This window comes from Sphaerodactylus townsendi, linkage group LG08 (assembly GCF_021028975.2).
Source record: "Sphaerodactylus townsendi isolate TG3544 linkage group LG08, MPM_Stown_v2.3, whole genome shotgun sequence".
Taxonomy (NCBI): domain Eukaryota; kingdom Metazoa; phylum Chordata; class Lepidosauria; order Squamata; family Sphaerodactylidae; genus Sphaerodactylus; species Sphaerodactylus townsendi.
The window spans coordinates 59,900,024-59,921,122 of NC_059432.1; the positions used below are offsets into that span (position 1 = coordinate 59,900,024).

Sequence of the window (21,099 nt, forward strand, 5' to 3'; positions counted from 1 at the left end):
AAGATCAGATCTACAAAACTATTCTTGCCCCTAACAGATTAATACAAGCACTACATTTGGTTATAATATAGAGGGTTCTGCAATTTTGCAGAAAAACAGCTCAAATGCTGTTCTTTCAATATTAATTAAAGGCATTACTTTGCCATATATCATTGCTGGAGCCATACCTTGCATACTTCAACTTGGACAGTTCAAAGCCAACCAACACCATGGGGCAGCAGTCTACCTAATTTCTAAATGGATGTGTTTTTTACCCTTCAGGGACAAGGTTTAAAGCACAGAAACCAAGATCTAAGCCCAGAGAGAGAAACTGAATATATGTCCCTACTCCCAAATGAAGCAAAATGGCACAAAGCAGCAATGTTTTCTCTTCCTAAACAATGTAGTAATTTTAACAAAGCATGGCTTTCATGCCATGTGGGATGCTTATTTATATTGAAAATCATGAGAAGAAACACAAAGGAGCATGAAATATGTAAAGGATGCCAGTAGTGGAAAAAGAATTATACAAATGAGGCTTCTTGTGAAGGGCATGGATAACTATTGTTGAGAACCAGAACAATTCCAAAGAAGGGAAACTCGTTAAACTGGGAAAACATCCTCCTCACTCCAAAAATTGACACAAATTACCAATTAACATTTATATCCACACAAAAGTACACATTAGTGTGGACACATAGTTCTAATTTCCTTTAGGAATGTGTCCAACATAATATGTAAACATGGCTGCCTGCAGCATTGAAGATCACAACAGGTGGAAACGGAATAATGTGTAAACTGCCAGTGGCTATATTCATGATCACCTGATTCATATATTTTGATTATTTGCGCCTGTTTATACTAAGCAAAATTCAAATAAGGGGAAAAAATTAAGAAAACTAATGGAGACTTTGAGAGAAAACTACATTAATCAGTTCCCACAGCATCTGTGTAAAATAGCACCAGTTCACACACACACACAAAGCCTTTATTGGCATCATACAGTAAAACATTTTGTAACCAGAAACATTTTACAACCAGAATAACATAGTTACAGCTCAAATAACCATCATTTAATATAAAAATCTCCCTTAGCAGATGTACCAATTATATCCAACAGAAACTTGGCAACTAATTCAGAAAAATCCTGATTTGATCCATCCAGGAAATACTTTATCCTTTGATCATCTGTCATATCTACATTAAAGGATGTAAACAATGGTCGATACTTATACCTTAAGTATTCCCTATTTGGACAGTGAAACATGATATGCTCTAGTGTTTCTACTTGTATGCTGTTGCAAGGGCATAATCTTTCGGTCTTTGGTATTTTTTGGAATCGACCCTCGAGTAAGGCAGATGGCAAAATATTGAACCTTGCTAAAGAGAATGCACGTCTTCATCTAAAATTAATCATATAGAGTAAATAATGAGACATACAACCCTTTGCTTCAACTAAATAGCACCAGTTTAATTTTCACAGGATGGTCAGTTCAACATTCTGTCAGCATTCTATCTATCTATAAATACAGACCCTAAATACAAAACAATGTCCACAAGTTTGTATGGTGAATGTATTTTGGAGCAAATCATTAGGGTTAGTTTTTATTTATGATTTATTTATTCATATAAACCACAGCCTTCTCTCCAAGAGCCAGTGTGGTTTAGTAGCTAAGAGTGGTGGATTTTTTTTCTGGAGAACTGGAGCTGATTCCCCACTCCTCTACATGAAGACAGCTGGGTGATCTTGGGCTTGTCAGTTTTCTCAGAACTCTCTCAGCCCCACCTGCCTCACAAGGTGTGTGACTGCGGGAAGGAAGGTGATTGCAAACACTTTGAGATTTCTTTTGTTTGAAAAATGCAGGGTATAAAAACCAACTCTTCTTTTTCAGTAGGAACCTAAAGTGGCTTACGTTATTTTCAACTCCTCCATTTTAACCTTGTGAGGGATGCAGGGTGAGAAAGGTCACTCAACAAGCTTTCTTGGCTGAGCAGGAATTCAAACCTAAACCTTACTTCAACATTGGCTCTTGCACTAGTTGCTTGGCTCTTCTCCCCCCACCCCACAAAGTTCTGAGAGAGTGTTTCAAGACAATTGTTGAGTAGACTTCTGTACATTGTTGTTGTTGTTGTTGTTATATACTGTGAGACTTTCATATACAAACAGACAAAGTACTGCAGAACAACACATTGTCATCGTTGAACCAGAAAAGGTGCGGATCATTGATACCGCGATACCCAACGACAATAGGGTCCATGAAAAACAACATGAAAAGATTGCGAAATACCTGGATCTAAAGATCGAGATCCAGCGTCTTTGGCACAAACCAGCAGCAGTGGTGCCAGTGGTCATGGGCGCGCTGGGTGCTGTCCCAAAAGACCTGGGGCAGCACTTGAAACAAATTAACATCAACAAAATCAACATCTGTCAACTTCAAAAAGCTGTGCTGCTGGGCTCCGCAAACATCCTTCGCCGATACGTCACAACATCCTAGGCCCCTGGCTAGGGCTCGATGGTGACATAGACCAACACCGACAGTGATACCTGGCTGCCGTGTATTTTGTAGTATAATAACAATAACAATAACAATAACTCAATTTCTTAACTGCACTACCCCGAAGGGCTCACATATAAAGCAACCACTAAAGAAAATCCATGTTTCCCATGCAAAATACATATTTTGCAAATTTTAAAAAATGATTTGTTTAGTTATTAGAAAACCTGGCTGAAGTTTAACTTTAACTTGGGTTCTAATTAACAAATTTACAAATAAACAAAATTAACAAATGAAACAGGCAGATATGTTAGGTTCCAAGTTTTTTTTTTCAGGCTGTTGTCCATGATTAAGTAGATACTTTGTTTCAGATTGGTCTTACCTCAAATGTACTAGATCCCACATATCAGAGTTGCCGCACAACTCTCCAGAAAGCACAGCTGAATACAAGCCAATCTGCTATCAATTTTCACAGACTGACTGATCTCATTTAAGGGACAGGCCTTGGGCTGCAAGCATCTTCTTTTAGATCAATGACATGTTGGGAAAAACAGGAGCTAATCATACTTTTCTTGAGAAATGTTTTCCAGCAGTATGAGTTTGTTAGAGCATTGTGTGCAGATGGTCACCTTAACTTTTTATGATCAAAATCAACTGCCTCTGGAACCAACTGCTAAGGTTCCAAAGTGTGGCAGCGCAGGTAAGTCGCGTGCGATGCGTGCTTGAGGGCGGGCGTATATGCGGGCAAGGCAAGTGCGTCGCGTCGCAAGTCGCAAGGTCGCATGCAAGTCGCAAGAGCGTATAAAATAAAGGACCTGCTGTATCAATTATTTTTCTTTAAGTGGACTTCTTGTCTGCTTGTTCTTACATTCTCCTGCGTTCAAGAGATGATCTGAAAATTCTCTTTCCAGTCCTGCCCAACATCATGATACAACTCAAACTCTTGACAATCAGGAACTTTTTGTTGTTCTTAACATCTCTTGATTCTGTACAGAATCAGAACTTTGAGGAACAAAAGTAAAATATTTCAAACAAGATGTATTTGAATCTTTCTAATCACACAGAAATAGGTTAGGTTGAATCTGAAAGAAAGGGGGGCAAGTATGTTAGAGAAATGGATTCTTTCCCTTTCCTGTGCCTTACCTCCATGGAGTCACTATTCCACAGTTATTTTTTGCCTTGGGATCCTTACTGGGAAGAAACCAGTGGCAAAGAACTAAGCTTTGGTCAGAGTAGGGTTGCCATTCCTTCACTGATGGCAGTAGATTTCCTTCTCTGAGCCCACTCCGACCCACTCCCCCAGTTTCCATTTCGCCTGCTGGAGGGAGGCTGGAATTGACAAGCCAACATTATTTCCAGAACTGACATCTTCACAATACTGACAATTGCAAGGACAATTTGGGATCTGGGCAAAAATTCTACCATAAAAACCATTTTTACCATAGAGTTTTGGTGAAATACCAGAGAATCACTGTGATTGTTGGAAGTATGATGACATCACTTCTGGAAGTAATGCATCACTTTTAGCCTCTTTCCAGTTTCCCTTTGCAGCTAGTACATCCCACCCCCTGCTGGTTTTCAGGAAGTACCTGGTCACCCTAGGTCAGAGGGAAGGCTCAGTATTACTTATCCACAAGGACCTTCTGCCTTCAAATCCTATCTTTCCCATCCCTTCATGCTTTGTGGCTGGAGCAGCTCCTTCATGTTTAGCCAAACAGACTGCAGCTGTCACATCAGCTTGGCCTTAAAATGTCATTCAAAATATTTCAAGGCTTTGGAAAAACAAAGCTGGTCATGAACACTGAAGAATAATTAATGCTCTTTGTTTCCTGCATGTTTATTTGTTTGTTAACAATCTTATATGCCTTTTCAACTAAGCATAGTGATACATTCTAGCTTACAAGAAACTGGAAAGTGAATTTCAGCCTCCCTTCCAGAAAAAAGAAACTTTTGAAAAAGAAATTGAACTTTTCCTGTGGAGTTCATTTTAGTTAGAAAACTCAGAAGCAAAAATGTCAAGAACTTCTTCAACAGCACCCACATTAAATGTCAACAGAATGTGGGTGTCTATGAAGCTTTTTTCATAAGCACTTAAAGGAAAAGGTCAGTCATGAAGTCAACGGCCATCAGAGAAACTGGTTGTCTTCTCTTTACAACTGAGTGAGGCCCACTGTAGCTAAGGACAAGTGAAGTGTTTCTATACAGCAATAGCTATGATTGAACTACAATAGAAGAAAGAGGCTGAAGACAAACAGCAAAAAGGCAAAGGGTTTCCCCAGAAAGAGAAATTCTGAAAGCTGCATTCCCTCTGTCTCACTGGGGCCTAAAATAACAGTTATGGAGAGATGGTCAGAATATGTATGTTATTTAACTCCTTTGCCTGCCTGCCTATCCTGGGCTAGCAAACATAGTCAGAGGAAGGTTTGCTAAGAGGGGAACCAACAAATTGCAAATAAATTTAAGTCCCCTGTCCTCTCCTCAGTTGAGATGAGTTTAGTTTAATTGACTGAGCTGGGCTCAGAACAGATTCCAACAATAATAAATATGCAATATAACATTAACATTATGCCATTAAAACATATAGTTTAAAACCATACTTTTCAGATATTGATAGATGTTGTTCTAGACTACCTAAACTCCTCATGTAGGTTGAGTCATCCTCAACACATGAAGTCCGTCCAAGGATGACAATAGGAAGACCAACAGCAGCCAAGAAATTCACTTGTCCAAAGGATCCAGAAATAGAAGGGAAAGAACAGGAAGGGACCAAGAAAGGGACAAAAAGGGACAAAAAGCAGTAAAAGAAATTGATTCCTCTACCTTACTGGTGAAACTTCCCATGGGAAGCAGTGGGAAACAGTCGACAGAAACTCTTATAGCCGACTTCACTTGAAAGAACTGGTATACCCCAGTTTTTTTCCTCTGAAGCTGTTGCATTGCCTTCATTTCCAGTGCTTAATGATGGAATAATTAAGCTAAACGCCTTCTAAAGAGGATGCTCTGGGGAATACCAGGAAACAAAGGATAGGAGTTCCATTTCTTTCTTCTTGTTGAGAATGGATTCTGCCTCATATAGCTACTGATGTATCGTCATCTTAAAAAGAGTTTGTTCATTTCCAATGGGGAAAAAGGCATAAAAGGAGAATCTTCTTATCTTTAATGGAATGTTACTGAGCTATACAAAATGGCTCACATTCAAAACAAGCAGGGAAGTGTCTTGTCTGTTTTGCCATGATAAGAGGCAATGTTTAGTACACAGCATGCATTCCGCTCTGTCAGCTAAATGTACAAGTGGTTGAAACTTAATGACAGGGAAATTTCTAAATGTCTTGGGACAGCAGGCTATTTAAAATATGGCAAGAAACACTGTCAGCTTTATCTATGTAAACTGTTAGAACCCCCCTCATTTTGATTTTACATTAAAATCATGAGATTTTGAAATTTTTCACAAAGGGTTCTTTTGGCATTCCTACTTTCATCACAAACTAAAAATTATTGAAGGTGCAGACTTTTCTGTTTTTTAGTAGAAAAGTCTAAAACTGCACTCCTAAGAAGAAGCTGAATCGAGTTACGGAGGCATTGCAGGACTGGGTCAATGCATTTGCCCCCTTTGCTAGTGCAAGGGTATTATCTCGAACAAGGGGCACCTCTTGTAAAGGTGCCGGCATCCAGCCACCCCTCTGCACTACGGCAGCAAAATCCAGAAGTCAGGGCTGCCACAAAGCTCTGCTGGCATCCAATTAGATGCTGGTGTGTTTGTGGGGGGGGGGGGGGCAAGCTGGAGCATTCCCAGGGATGGAGCCAAGATTAGCCAGCTTGCATCCTGGCATTGCAGGCAGTTATGTTATGGCCCAAGGCTTGGACTTACTCCACCCTTTAAGGTGGCACCAGTCCATTTAGCCCTATGAAGAGCTTTCTGGAGGTTTTTTAAAAAATATTATTATTTTTCTGCATCCCAGTCCTGCTGGAAAGCCCTTAGGCTGTGGACTGGGCTGCCCATCTTCAATAAATTGTAGCCAATTAGCAGTGCTGATAACAACAAATGAATTGTTTTATTATAGAACAAAATGGGCAACAGCTTCAATATAAAATATATCACCATAGTTTGCAGCCATTGGTTAATCTTAGTTGAATAAAGAAACAATTGTTTCTCTTAACTCAAAAACGCCAATTATGTATTGGAGAAGGCAGTGAAAATTGGTGTTAACTAACTGTTCAAGTGAGCTAGTTCCTCTTCCTTTTTAGTACATCTGGAGGCATCACCCATCACCTATACTTCCCTTTTTATTTTGTACCTGCCATCCTTGTACCAGCACTGTATTGGTGCAGCCCCAACACAATTTTTGAACTGTGATGGGGGTATTAAGGGAGAGGAGTGGTGATGCATTTTTAGGAAGGTTTGGGTGTGGGATGCAGATGTTTTAAGTGGATTTTATGAGTATTTTCAGAGTGTTTCATGTGTTTGATAACTGTACCTGCCAAGGAACTTTGATGATGGGCAAGAAACAAGTGTACAGATAAATAAATAATTAAATCATTATATACCCATAGGAATGTCAGCCTCCAGGTAGGATCTGGGCATCTGGGAATTACAGTTGATCTCCAGACTACAGAGATGAGTTCCCCTAAGGAAAATAAAACTTTGGAGGATGGACTCTATGGCATTGGGCACCACAGGGGTTCCTGTCCTCTCCAGGCTCCATCCCCAAATCTGCAGGAGTTTCCCAACCTGGATCTAGCAATCCTGCTTCCCTTATTGCCCACCGGTGGCCAGGGAGGACCTAGCAATACTATACACCCAGAATAGGTATGATTCTAAGAAAATATGGTAGCTGGCCTTGCTACTGGAACAACAGAAAAAGGACTAAAACTGAAAAAAAGAGGAAGAAGGGGAAAAGCTCAACTGTGTCAATCAGAGAAGATCACCAGGACTGATGTGCACAATAGATTGATCAGTAAGGATTAGAGGTCTAAATCAAATGATACTTCCCAAATAAAAAGGGAAGTCTAGGCTTACATTGTCCAGATGGCTATGTTTGATTACTGAGACTTTATATTAGAGATAAAAACAAAAACTCTTTTCTCTCCTGACAGGGATTTGTGGCTCTGGAAAAAGCATTAGCCTAGCCAGGCTTTTATTTGGTTTTCAGTTAGGATTTCGGAGTTGGCTTAGAGAAGAAAGCTTATTTTAATGTGACAAATCAGCATCCTGTTAAGGGCCCAACATTCCTAACTGGTGTTTGCAGGTTGTGAAAAGGTGCTTTTGCATGGGAAAAGAGCAGCTTGAACCTGCTGTGGTAACCTGTCCAGAGAAAGAGGAATCAAAGCTCCTCTCAGGGTTTATTTACCTTAATAGAGAGCCAGTTGTACTATATATATTGAAGTTATCCATAGCTAATATTTACCTTATTACATAATTTGTCTTCTGTTCAATGAATCTTTGTTATTCATCTCCATCTGTGTCTTGTCTGTCAAGTCAAGCATCCAAAGGAAAGTGACCTCTATTTAATTTACATGTAAGTACAGCCTTGGTCTAGCAGGTTTCCAGATAAGAGACTTTTAGGGAGTGCATGGCTTACACACTAGCAATCCTTTATTGAACACTTGTATCCCCTATTTATTTGATTGTGGACAGTGGGACACTGGGCATTCTTCAATCCAGAAGGCAGAATTTTCCCTACTCTGTCTCTCACCCCACAAGTGCCACACCTTATAATTCTCCTCCTCATCTAGAGCTATACCAGTTTCACCATTTGGGGGGGACATACACCCAACACCACCCCTACCCCCTTTAGTTTTTAAGCCACTACTACTCTTCTATCCCCCCTTTAGTTTTTAAGCCACTACTACTCTTCTATCCCCTATAAATTGGGACAGTATCCTTCTCTAAAATGCACTTTTGCTTGCCACAAAGAATATCCTTGTTTTGTCAGTGGCTTGGGCCTCTGTCTGAAGTACAACACACAGTCCTAGTTTGCACCCTTTGGGATACTGTTGCAATTTAGACACTTATAACTTTGCATTAGTGTTGGACTCTTGAAGACATGTATAAATCCCTTGTGTGTGTGCTTTTGAGACAGAAATTCATGCTATTTCCAGGAGCAGCAGTGGCGTAGGAGGTTAAGAGCTCGTATATCTAATCTGGAGGAACCGGGTTTGATTCCCAGCTCTGCCGCCTAAGCTGTGGAGGCTTATCTGGGGAATTCAGATTAGCCTGTACACTCCCACACACGCCAGCTGGGTGACCTTAGGCTAGTCACAGCTTTTCGGAGCTCTCTCAGCCCCACCTACCTCACAGGGTGTTTGTTGTGAGGTGGGAAGGGCAAGGAGATTGTAAGCCCCTTTGAGTCTCCTGCAGGAGACTCCTATTTCCAGGAGCAGCAGTGGCGTAGGAGGTTAAGAGCTCGTATATCTAATCTGGAGGAACCGGGTTTGATTCCCAGCTCTGCCGCCTGAGCTGTGGAGGCTTATCTGGGGAATTCAGATTAGCCTGTACACTCCCACACACGCCAGCTGGGTGACCTTAGGCTAGTCACAGCTTTTCAGAGCTCTCTCAGCCCCACCTACCTCGCAGGGTGTTTGTTGTGAGGTGGGAAGGGCAAGGAGATTGTAAGCCCCTTTGAGTCTCCTGCAGGAGAGAAAGGGGGGATATAAATCCAAACTCTTCTTCTTCTTCTACCTTCACATTCTCTTCCCCATTTTCCCCACTCAAGTGGAGCAACTTAATCAAACTCCCAGTATGTGGGTTCAGCCTTGCACCCAACTAGCAAACTTGCTGCACTATATGATTTCCCCCCCTTGAATACTGTTTACTTCTGTTTTTTTATCATGTTTGAGATCCCTACTACTTCCAACATTTTGGTAGCACTTAATCACCAAGTCAAATTACCACTATTCTTATTGCTACTATATGTATTTCTGGTTCATTTTTAAAGCAATGGAGTCTGGGGATGTACTATTTTCTAAAGCATTCAGCCAATGATAAGAGCTGTGCCAGAAGTTTCTCCCCAGTGGTTTCCTGTGGCCAGCTTGTGAACATGGGCTGTGTTTGACGACTAAGAACCTTCCCAGAGAGGCCTGTTACAATTAACATACTCTCCTTCACAAATTCCACCCCACCAAAATCCACACAGGTAAACATTCAGTACAACCTTACAAAGAACAGATTTATGACGGGACTCAAAGAAGGACATGTTCCTGATACTTCAGTGCAGACTTAAGTGAGTCAGGAACATTTCCAGCAAGATGTAGCATATATTTTTCTAAGACTGCACAGCTGGTCTTTATTCAGTTAAACAAACCTGTATTAACATAGGTATAATGTTCTGCTTAATCAAGGAAAGGTATTGTTGCTCTGATTTTAATTGACACAATGAACATAAGGCATAATTAATTGTCAGAAGGAAGACATTCAAAACCTGAATGTTTTCTTTTTTACTACAGAACATTCTTTTAACAACATGCAAGAACTGCATTTATTCAAAATATTGAAAACATTTTGTTGCAGAAAATCCACACATAAAAGATCTATTGACATTGATTGCAGGTGGACATCATCTATGTTAGCTGCTCATTGCTTAAACAAAAGTCAGAATGATTTTTATTGTGCATTACAAACTGACTGGTAGCTTTTGATGAAGCTTGGAAAGAAAAATTGTATTGTTTATTTTGCTTGAAGCCTATGATGATGAAGCTATTATACCAGTAGCATCCTTTTAAATATCACCCCTCCATCAAAGGCCAAATTATAATTTGAAATTAAACTTTTGGTTGTTTAATATACTGACCAGCTCTTTGTCTTTGGCATACAGCCTAAGTGGATAGTAAGGGCTAATTTAGTAAGGATATTTGATATGCACCTTCATGTCTTTCACAGAAAAGAAGTGATGGCTTCTATAACACTCACCCATAGCAGGATAGATGAAGTAGACAAGTGGGTTGAGTCAACTGGAAAGTACACACATACACAGGAATTCCATGCAAGAGACCATCACATGCCCAAGGGAAATTTATTATTCACCGAGTAAACAAATCAGGCATTGTAACTCCTATTTCAAAATATCATAAAGACTCAACTCAGGATGAAATGACCAGCTGCAAATTAATTTATTCATCTGAGCATTGGAAAGAGACAGCAGACTGGAAAATAAAATGGAATATTTCAAATAACCAAACTGCTTCACAAATCTGCTAACCTGAGTACACTAATTTAACACCCTGCAGTCCAGATAAATAATTCACATGAACTGAAAAAAATTATCTTGGACCATAATTGTTATATTTTCTATCACCCTTTCAGGTATGATGACTGCATAAAATGCAGAGTACTAAAATTTCAAAAATGGGGAATCTTTGCTAATAAATTATGTCCTCTCCAGAAATCTCCCATATAGTTCTAACTTGAAATCAATTTGTTTCCATCCTGTTCAAGGCTATTAAACCTATTCTATTGTATCCATGTCACAAAGTCACATCTGGTTTATGGGAATTATCTATTGTTACCAGACTGACCCAAAGGGTGTATGGGGGTTCTGGTTTAAGAACAGTGTAGCTACCTATCCTGCTAACCCTCAGGGTGCTTAGCAATGCAGTGCCAAAATTGAGAGCCCATTCACTGAACTGACTAGTTGTACCCACAAGGACACAATGAAATCCTGCCTGGACTTCCTCTCGCCCACATCTGCCTTTCAAATAGCTGCTGCATGCTTCCAAGATGAATTAAGAAAACACAGTTCCTCTGCCTGGGAAGCTATCACTTCCCATCTCCAGCACTGGACTATCCACCCTGTGAAGACAAAGGACTTATATTTGCCCTAAGAGTTCCTGCCAATATTGTATTAATCCAAAAACTTCTTCCTCTGACTAATCTTGCTCTAACAACAACCTTATTTACATTGCCATTGTTTGATGATTGACTCAGCACTCTGTCCATCTCTGGGCACTCCCAACTTGGCCCATCAGGCTAAGCATTCAAACCATTAGCTTCATCACCCAAACCATTAAGATTGTTATCTGTCTTTTGTCTTTCCCTAGAAAGGCAGGATTTCCCTTTGTCCTGGGAGATTAAGGACCACTCCTTGTAAGAACCCCCCTCTCCCAGAACCCAGTGCCCAGTACTTCTGAGCCTGCCTTGGGGTTCAGTTGCTGCTGTGTGCCACCTGTTTTCTACCCTGTCTCCTTGTAATCCAGTGCAAATTGCTGGACTCTGGTTCACGGACGCAAAGCCATTTCAGAATCTGGTACAGTAAAACCCCTGACAACCCCCACCCCATTTCTCCACAATTTCCAATCTATCCCCTCAATACTGCTTATATCCTAGGACTGTGTGCTTGTTCTGCTGCTTTGACTATTGTGTGCTTGTGTATTCGTATTATCCCAAAATAAATTTGTTAAACTTTATTTTGTGCTCCTGTGGAACTTCTTGATCTTGATATACAAACTCAACAAAGACCCCGAGCTTGCCCGACCTTTTGCTAAGTAAGAGTCTGTTTTTCCAATTACCCCATTCTAAAAGGGACGGACCCCCACCATTTCAGGTAACACTACAGTAGAATACAAAATTAAGAGCATTTTGGAGACACAAACTAGTTACTTATCTGTCCCTCCAACCCTATAATTTCAATTTCCAATGAACAATGAAATAAATGGGGAAAAATTACTCACTTCATTATATGCTAAAATCATCTGAGTCTCCAGAACTGTGACAATTGCTTCTTAGTGTAGGCATCTATAACATGCTCTGAATTTACTTTAAGGCACAATGCCAAGTTTTCAAAGAATTATGTAAGGTCAATTTTCAAGGAAATTGAGTTCTTTTTTGTTTTTGTAGCAAGCATTCAGGGAGTATAAAGTTTTTTTTTCAAAAGATCAATATTCTCCTGGGGTCAAAAAAGCACACATTTTGCTGAAAAATTGGGATTCTGCTTCTGCTTTGAACAAGTGCTTTGCCAAAGAAGGGGAGTGGATTCTGTAGCATATGTCTAAAGGTTGTCTGTCTTAAAATGGCTCCTGCAGTCACTATAAGGTATGTTATCTATCCCAAACACTGAGAACAACACAGGATGATAGATTATTCTCTGTGGAGCACTTCAAAGGAGGTGAACATTTTTATGTCTGTTAGATTGCTCACCACAAACTGCTCAAACAGTATGTCCTTTTATGAGGAGGTTAACTGTTTCCAAAAAAAGAGAGGGACTCCCCATTTTGGCTGTGATCAAACATGTTTGCACCCTACGAACTGGCCTTCATCTGCAGTACTTTTTAGACAGAGAAGCTGAAATGACAAAATGCAACCAATTCATATCCCTGAATATATCCAGGTTTGCAATATATATGTATCCTTTTTCTAGTAGCAGAATGACACACAGGCTCCTCCCCAGTTTTATATGCATTTATTCTGTGATAGGGAAAACCATGTGCCATGAACAAGCTCTCTTTAAACAACTGATGTGACATGAAAAAGAATAATAAAGGCAATTAGGCAGCAGAGAGGAAAACAGAAAGAGGCACTGTTACAAAAGTAGGCTGTCCTTCACCCTCTTAGCATGGATACTAGGGCACTCATATTCTCCTTTTTAACATTACTGCAGGGGAGCCAACAAGGAGACCTTGCCAGTAACAGAACTATGGGAACAGATTGAGTGATGTGTTTGGAAATGCAGAGCTTCCTTTCCCTACAGGGTAGAGAATATTTTCACTTGGTTGCAAATTTAATAAGAAGCTTGGAAATGACAGACAGCACAAACCATGAGCTAACGATAGACTCAAGGGAGTTGGACAGCAGGACTCTTTTAACTCAGTCTACTAACCATCATTTCAGTACAAAAATAGGGATTTAAAGGGGGGGAGACTAGAAAAAAGAGGGCACTAAACAAACCTAAAACTAGGATAGGTATTAAATCGTAACACTGAAAGCCATTTGTCTTCATACAGCTCCTGTTTTCATTAGCACTAAACTAGTAATTAAAGAAAATAAGCAAACTACTGCATTCTTGAGGGATGGCTAAAATTTAGTATCAGATTTAACATTCCAGCCATGTTCCAGAATCTATGCTTGAATATATTGCAGCCTTGTGGGAATCTATTGGGCTTAACTGAGCAAAGACCTCATGCATCAAAGTCTGTAAAACCTGCTCATCTCTGAAAACGTAGTCACTCACACTACATTCTCAGATGGATAGTGTAACCTCAGTTGATATTGGATTAAAAACATGGGACTGTTTTTAGAGCAGAACTGGATAGTACCATGAAAGAGGGTTCATGTCATGAGGGTTTAGTCTTCTGTTCGGATGAACAGTCATCAGGATAGAGGTCAGCACAATCTCCTTGGATTTGCTGTTTTCACACATGCTAAATGACCATATTGGCCAGCACTGGGATTTGTCAGTCAGTACTACAGTGGCTGTGCTTATTTCTCCAGTGTCAGGGACAGCAATCAGTGGGAGAGCTTCTGCACAACATTCTTTAATATGTAGCATCCCACAACAGGCAATTATCTTGCTGATACTATTTAATATCTTGCCAGATTGATCTGGAGGTTCAGGCTGGGTTGTCATCAATACACTGATGACACCCAGCTATATCTGTTGATGGGTGATCAGTCAGATGCCACCCCAGATGTAGTGGTCAACTGCTTGGAAGCTGTGATAGAATGGTTAAAAGAGAACCAGCTGAAGTTCAATCCAGCTAAGATGAAATTCCTGTGGTTGGGGCAAGGAGGTTTAAGTGGAGGATGCCAATTGCTGGCTCTTGATGACATGGAGCTGAATTCTGTGCCAACTATCAAGAGTCTGGGGGTGATCCTTGATGCCTGAATGGAGGCTCAGGTTGCATATGCAACTCTCTTTTTTAAATCATCTTGCCAGGTAGCACAATTGGCATTTCATCTGTCCCAAACTGACCTTGCCACAGTGATCCATCCAATGGTCATCTCTAAACTGGATAATGCAACTCATTCTATGCAGGGCTACCCTTGGACCTGCTCCGGAGGCTCCAACAAGTGCAAAATGCAGTGGTGCAGATCCTCAAGGGGACCATGTGGTAGACACCTGTTCAACTGGCACTCTGCCAGCTGCATTGTCTCTGGGTAGAGCGCTGGATCAGGTTCAAGGTTCTGGTAATCACCTTCAAAGCTTTAAATGGTCTGGGGCCAGTTTACCTATGGGACCATCCCTCCCAGTACATCCCCCAAACAGCACTGTGATTAGTGAATAAAAATCTCCCTGACCCAAAAGATATCCAGCTAGCCTCAACCAGAGCAAGGGCTTTTCTGGCCCTGTTTCCGATCTGGTAGAACACTCTGTCAAGAAAGACCCAGGCAACTATAGTTTTCCATCAGCTTGCCCTTCTCCCACACCCCATTTTTCCCCTCCTGTTAAGTAACCATTGCTATATATTAATGCCATCAAACTTAGAATTGGTATTTAATGGTTTTTAATGTGTTTAAATTGTTTTTATGTATTTATTGAGTCTCTTGGAAACTGCCCTGAGCCTGTCAGGGGAAAGATGGCATATAAAACTAATTTAAAAAGCAAATAAATAACCAACACTCAACAAACTGGCAGTCTTGAAGTAACCTTGGACTATTTCACCAACCACTAATTTATATTATAATACAATTAGCCTAAATCTCTTCCTTATTCTGTCATCATTATGTGCAGTTTTGTCTCTTTGTCAATTTTCAACTTATTGCTGGTAAGCCCATAACATAACAGTGTTATGGTATTTATTTTCCTGTGTTCTCAGTTACTGAACTTATCAGTTATGAAATAGAAATATAACTTTTGTCACAATCCACATAATATTAATATTTGAAGGTTTTAAAGCCTCTTAATAACTGTTTTTTAAAAGGAATTTGTAATTTTTTAAAGAGAAAATGTAGGTGGTAGAAGGGAAATGTTTATTTTTTATGAGAAAATTTCAGGTATAAATAATAAAAAATAATAAAAATTCCAGGAGGAAAATTATGGTGAATGAACTTAAACATGGATATAAATATGAGGATGGGAGGATATGGGTACATTTTCAGCAGGAAAAAATACAACTTTTTAGAAAATATAATACATTGTCATTATTCAGAACTGTGACAATAAAATGAAAGAAAAAATGTAAATGTTACAAAGAGGCAATAACTTAAAAACACCTCTCTTCCTTTAAATTCAAACTTTTTTTTCTTCCAGGACCTTTTACCGTACTTCCTGCAAACTAACAGTATTAACCCCTGGCAAAATACCTTTGGTATTAAACGTCCACAAATGCATGGATGAACATTGTCCATTTAACAAAATCTTCACAACTGCTTATTGTATCATAAATGTTATATAAAGACTCTCTTATTGCAATGATAACATATTTATTCACTGCGACCTTGATTTTGAGAAAATTCTTGGAAACTTTTTAATCCTACAAAGGCATTAAAACCTTATTTATCAGAACTATTTGCAAAGCTGAATAAAATGAATTTGCAGTTGCAAGGAAATGAGGTCAATCTTATTAAGGCCAAACCTGTCCTCTGTACGTTTATTTCAAACTTAACTCTATTCAAACACAATATAGGCTACTGTAAGCAATTTCCAAGCCTGACTGAGCTAGAGGAGAAAGATGGGATAGAAGATGCAAGTTTTTTGTGACCATTTGGACATGCTGCATGAAGATATGTCTGAGAGATTTACTTTTGATAGAAGTTCCAGATTGAGTGATAAATCCATTACAGATACGAGGAAATTTGGGGGAGTAGAGGAAGAACTAACTGAGCTATAAAATGACTTTGAATTGAAGCCAAAGTTTGAGAAAACAAAATATAGAAAGCAGTTTTAGATATAGAAAAAAATTCCATTGCCATGGCCATGGGGGTGTGTCCCCTCATCCCTGCAGAGTTGTGAAGGGAAGAGAAGTTGAATCATGCGAAAGGCCCCAAGCTGCGCAGGGATCATTTACCCCAGTGTGCAGCCGCTTCTCTGGCCCATGTGGAACGAGCCTCAGTCTTGGGCCCATTTAATAATATTTTCTTAAACCCTCTGTTTCTATTTCTATTTTCAATAACATTTGATGTTACTTTTATTAAACAAGTCTCTTCTTTACATAGTACCATCCATATTTTCTATTTCAATTCCCATCTTCACGTCTTGTTTAAATCTCTCTGATAACTGATAATACAAATGCCACTGGCATTGTTCTTTCTCTACCATCATTTCAGGTCTCTTTCAACCTCTGTCCAGATCTTGTTGGGACTATCAAATTTTCATATCTCAAGTATTGTCCCTTTCAACTGCTTTATGTGGTGACATCCATTTTGGTATCTTTGTTATCCACTTCCTTTTAAATTCATTCCAAACCTTTAAAAATGCATTTCTTACATAATGGTCCTTAAACCCTTTATGTGCTTTTTATCATAACAAATATATGAATGCCAACTGTATAGCAAATCATAACCTTCCAAATTTAACAAATAGTTGTTTTCCAATAGAATCCATTCTCTGAACCAAACCAAAGAAGCTCTTGGTAATATAATTTAAGGTTAGACAATCCTAATCCTCCTCTTCCTTGGGAGTCATAGAAATTTTAAGTGGCTGTAACACAATGGGAAGAAACTCACCAGTAAAACCTGTTTGGTGTGATTCGTTCATGCATGATCTGCCATCTTCTTCCAAAATCCATAGAGCTATAAAGCTGAAAAGTAAAAAACTGAATAAGTGTGACTATAATAATCAGGGCAATGACACATGAACATTAATGCTGAAACAATCCCCCTTCAATCTGTCTCTGTAAAATATTACTGAAAATGTGAACCAGATAGCTACTGAATATTTGAGATTCCATATTTTCCATGTGACATTTAACAGTAAGTAGATCTTGACATTTGATATTGGCTTTTTTATTAGCTGATATTCAGTCCAGAATTTTCTGAATATTTATATTAAATATTTACTATATGTAATATCCATTGTTTCATAATCAATGTTCAGTAGAAGTAAATTGCATACTGACTATTTCATGTCCTGGTATCCACTTGATGCACAGTACCTGCTTTGGCTTGAAAACAAACTTTATTTTTTTTTACATTTGATATTCAGAATTTCTGGGCCAAATAAGAATAGCAGAGAGAGCAAAGTGAACCAACTTTAAGCTGAAACTTGCCTCTGGTATACCATGCAAAAGAATGTTGGTTTATAATTGCAGGTACTTATAGAATTTAAGAAGTTAAACCCCTCCCCCCCCGCCCTGTACACCCTTTCTACAAAATGGGTATTCAATGCATCAATGCCATGGAGTGTTTTGACTTGCCCCCCCCCCTTTGTTTTTCAAAGGAGGCACAAGGCAGGTATGGCCAAGGCAGAAGAGCTTTTAGCCAATGGTTAAAGGGCAACATGTAATTTATGCGGAACTTCTCACTGTTCCTCACATCTTTTGTTTAACATTTCTTGGTTCTTGAGGAAACAAACATTATAGTTATTTTCATGTTGTATTTTGCTAAGGACAAGTGTTGTGGCACTTCCAAGCTCACTGAAATTCTTAAAGAAACTATATTTTGAATCATGAGCTTTACAGCCTAATCTAAAGGGGCAGGGAATCACTGTTGGTGGCAGTGCTGCCCTACGCTGGTGGAAATGCCCTTTCTGGGGCACTTAACCCAGTGGAGGGGCAAATCCCCCAGCAGGCAGTTGCTGCAACCCACAGAGATGCATGAACACAGCATAGAGCCCTACACCAGCACTCCCATGCTTCTTTTATTTTCAGTCACATAGCGGGGATGTTCCAGAGGAATGGCCAGGGATGGAGCCAGCCCCAGCTTTGTCTACAGATATGCTGTGCCCAGAGGCATGACTTTACACCATCCTTTTAGGTGGCAAAAGCCCACTGAGACAACTGAAGATTTTTTGTGCCTCCAAAAAAATCCTCTGGAGGTGGTGGAAAGGTGCTGCAGTGGCACTGGCTCCAGATGCTGAGGGTTCTGGATTGGGCTCCCCGACTTTCAGTCATAATAACTACCCCAGGATCTTGCAATAAATATCCATGAAAACAATTCACAATGGAAACAATTAATATTCTAAAACCAATCAGTTGTGATCACAGAAAGATTATAAGCGTGATGTTCAGCCATTTCAGTCTTGTAAATGTTCTGGCTGGCAGTTTCTTTCTTCAATGGACATGTCACAATGCTAGAGGAAGGGGCCCTTCCCCAAAAAGGTGTTGCTGAGTAGAACAGGGGGAACAGTAATCTTCCCTAGGAGATTAGCAACAATTCAGCCCTGTTTCTGTTTGGTAGGGCACAGAGCAATCTTTCTTCCCAATCCTCTAGCTATTATAGCTACTGTTGTTTCTTTGTGAAGACTAGGTAAAAGGGTCTCCCCTCCCACAAGTACACACAGCCAAAAGGCTGAGAAGCAACCCCCCTCCCTCAAGTAATGTATACAGACTGGATGCTGACTTTTCTTAAAGCGAGTATGAAGTTCTTTTAATATGGTTGTTATTTAAGAAGTGTTTATGTGGCCCAAGAATATACTTGGAAAACACACAGCACAGCAAGCTTACTGACACTAAGCATCTCCAAGTCTGCTTACTACTTGCATGGGAGGCCTCATGGAATTCCCTTACATACACTGCCTTGAGTTCCATGATGAAAGAAAGAATTCAAATGAATTTACAAAAAGCGTTTTAGCATTAAGATTGTAGCAATCTTTAGAATTTTACAGCCCTGTGAAGGTGATTAAAAACCTCTCCTTTGTTGCTTATGCATTGGGTCCTCGTGATCTTTTCCAAAAAAAAAAAAAAAGAGCAGCATTTGTCTCCAGTACAAGATGTAGATCCTCCTGTATCTCAGGAAGATTTTTTGTGCTGGACAAAAGCATAATAATTAATAAATGACGCAGTGCAAAATCTTTGGAAAACAGATTTTGTTTTGCCCCTTTGGTCCTCTGCATAAATGTCCCTGCATGACTGAAGAGAAACCCATAAATCTTATGACAACATGAATGCTGTGAGCTACATGGGGAAATCACATAATTTGTGAAAAAACCCTATAATGCTATTTCTTTTCTATGACCATTTCCCCACTGGGAAATTAAAGCCAGATACAACCAGGTTTCAAAAGATACGACATCTTTACATTGTGGTTTCATCCTTCCCACTGCAGCGTGTGTGTGATGAGCACATCTATGTCTATCATGGTTTCAAAAAGTGCAGCACTCCCCACAATCGCGTGATCTGCTCAACGGCTCTTTCTTCCTCATCCTGATTGGCTGTTGTTCTGTGCTGGGGCAGGAATGTTTTAAACTTTTTTTTGCGCAGCTATGTCACCACGCGCATGGGTGGATAGAACGGTAGCTGTTTTTCGCGCTAGGCTACGTTTACGCGTGGCTTCAGCACTCTTTACCCATGCAGTTGAACTGGCACAAGTCTAATTTTAGTTAACAGTTGGCACAGAAATCACATTCCATGCAGCCACGTTTCAACGTAGCCTTGGCCGGTGCAAAAGAAAAAAAAAGGGCTGCGCGCAAATCGCACATAGCCCACTGTGCTCTGATTGGCTGGAAGACACCACGTCACTGCCAACGGTGGGAAAAACAAACCTACATTCAACCCCCGAGCCTCCCCACCGATCTGGATTCAGCGCATACTTTTTAAAAAGGTGCACTTTCATGCAGGTTCTTAAAAAACACATGATAAGGGGGAGTGGGAGTGCCAGAACTGGGACGAATCCGTGTTCGGCAATCAGGCAGTGGGGAATTCTTCCTGAAACCTGGATATTTTGTGTGAGTATCACGCAATTAATTGACCATGGGGATTCAACCTATAAGCAAGTTATCAGCAAGTTTAAAAGGCGAAAGATTTATACGATCTGAAGAGAAACCAGAATATCAGCAAGTTGAGTGGCTGTTTGGCTTCTTTTATTTTCATTTTACTTGCAGAAGTACCGGTACATTTTAAAAAGTAATTTCTTCATATTTCTGTGTATGTGGGTGTGTGTGTGTGTATCCAGTTCCAAAGCACTAAGCTGTTTTCATTGTGGCTGTGTCTTGTGCCCCTGAAGTTACTTGCTCAAAAGCATCCTTCTGTCTATCAGCGCAGGAGTCTGGCCAGCTGCTGAGCAGCTTTCTCTTCTTCACATTAGATCTCTGGCTGACTCATGGTAGGAGGATTAAATTGAACTTGTAGCCTTTAGGCACATTCAGATGAAGAGATAAGACTTTTCATTTGAAGGTGCTGGACTTTTCTTTCTTCCTTTCTTCCTAGCAGCCCACTTGGAATTTCAAGTAAAATCAGACAATCAAGAGAAACAGTTGGTTCACTGTGGATATATTATAGGAGGAGGGAGTGGGGGAAAGATCCTGTTAGCCCATTTTTGCTTTCTCACAGCTTGCCAGGCATAAATCATGCATGCAAATATAAAGGTCAATTACACATTATTTTAAAAAGCCAATAAACTTAAGGCTTCTGAAAGCATAAAAGCTGAATGCACATGTGCCTTCTGTTCACCTTGCTTTCAGGGCCCTGAGGAGATATCAAATGCAGTCAAGAGAAGAAAAAATAGATGGTACTAGAAAGCCATTTGTCCTCAGCCAGTGTTCAGGGGGAAAAACAAAAATAAGTTTGATAAGTTTGAGCTTGGGAGTTCAGTGCAGGAGGT

General features: G+C 39.9%; 1 protein-coding gene across 1 annotated transcript in view; it reads right to left on the bottom strand.

Moving 5' to 3' along the window:
* Window positions 1-21,099, bottom strand: part of SORCS3 (sortilin related VPS10 domain containing receptor 3) — a 597,918-nt gene that overhangs the window by 210,107 nt on the left and 366,712 nt on the right. Inside the window, exon 5 of the mRNA XM_048505478.1 lies at window positions 17,068-17,141. Coding sequence (XP_048361435.1) covers window positions 17,068-17,141 — 74 coding nt within the window. The remainder of the gene's footprint in view (window positions 1-17,067; window positions 17,142-21,099) is intronic.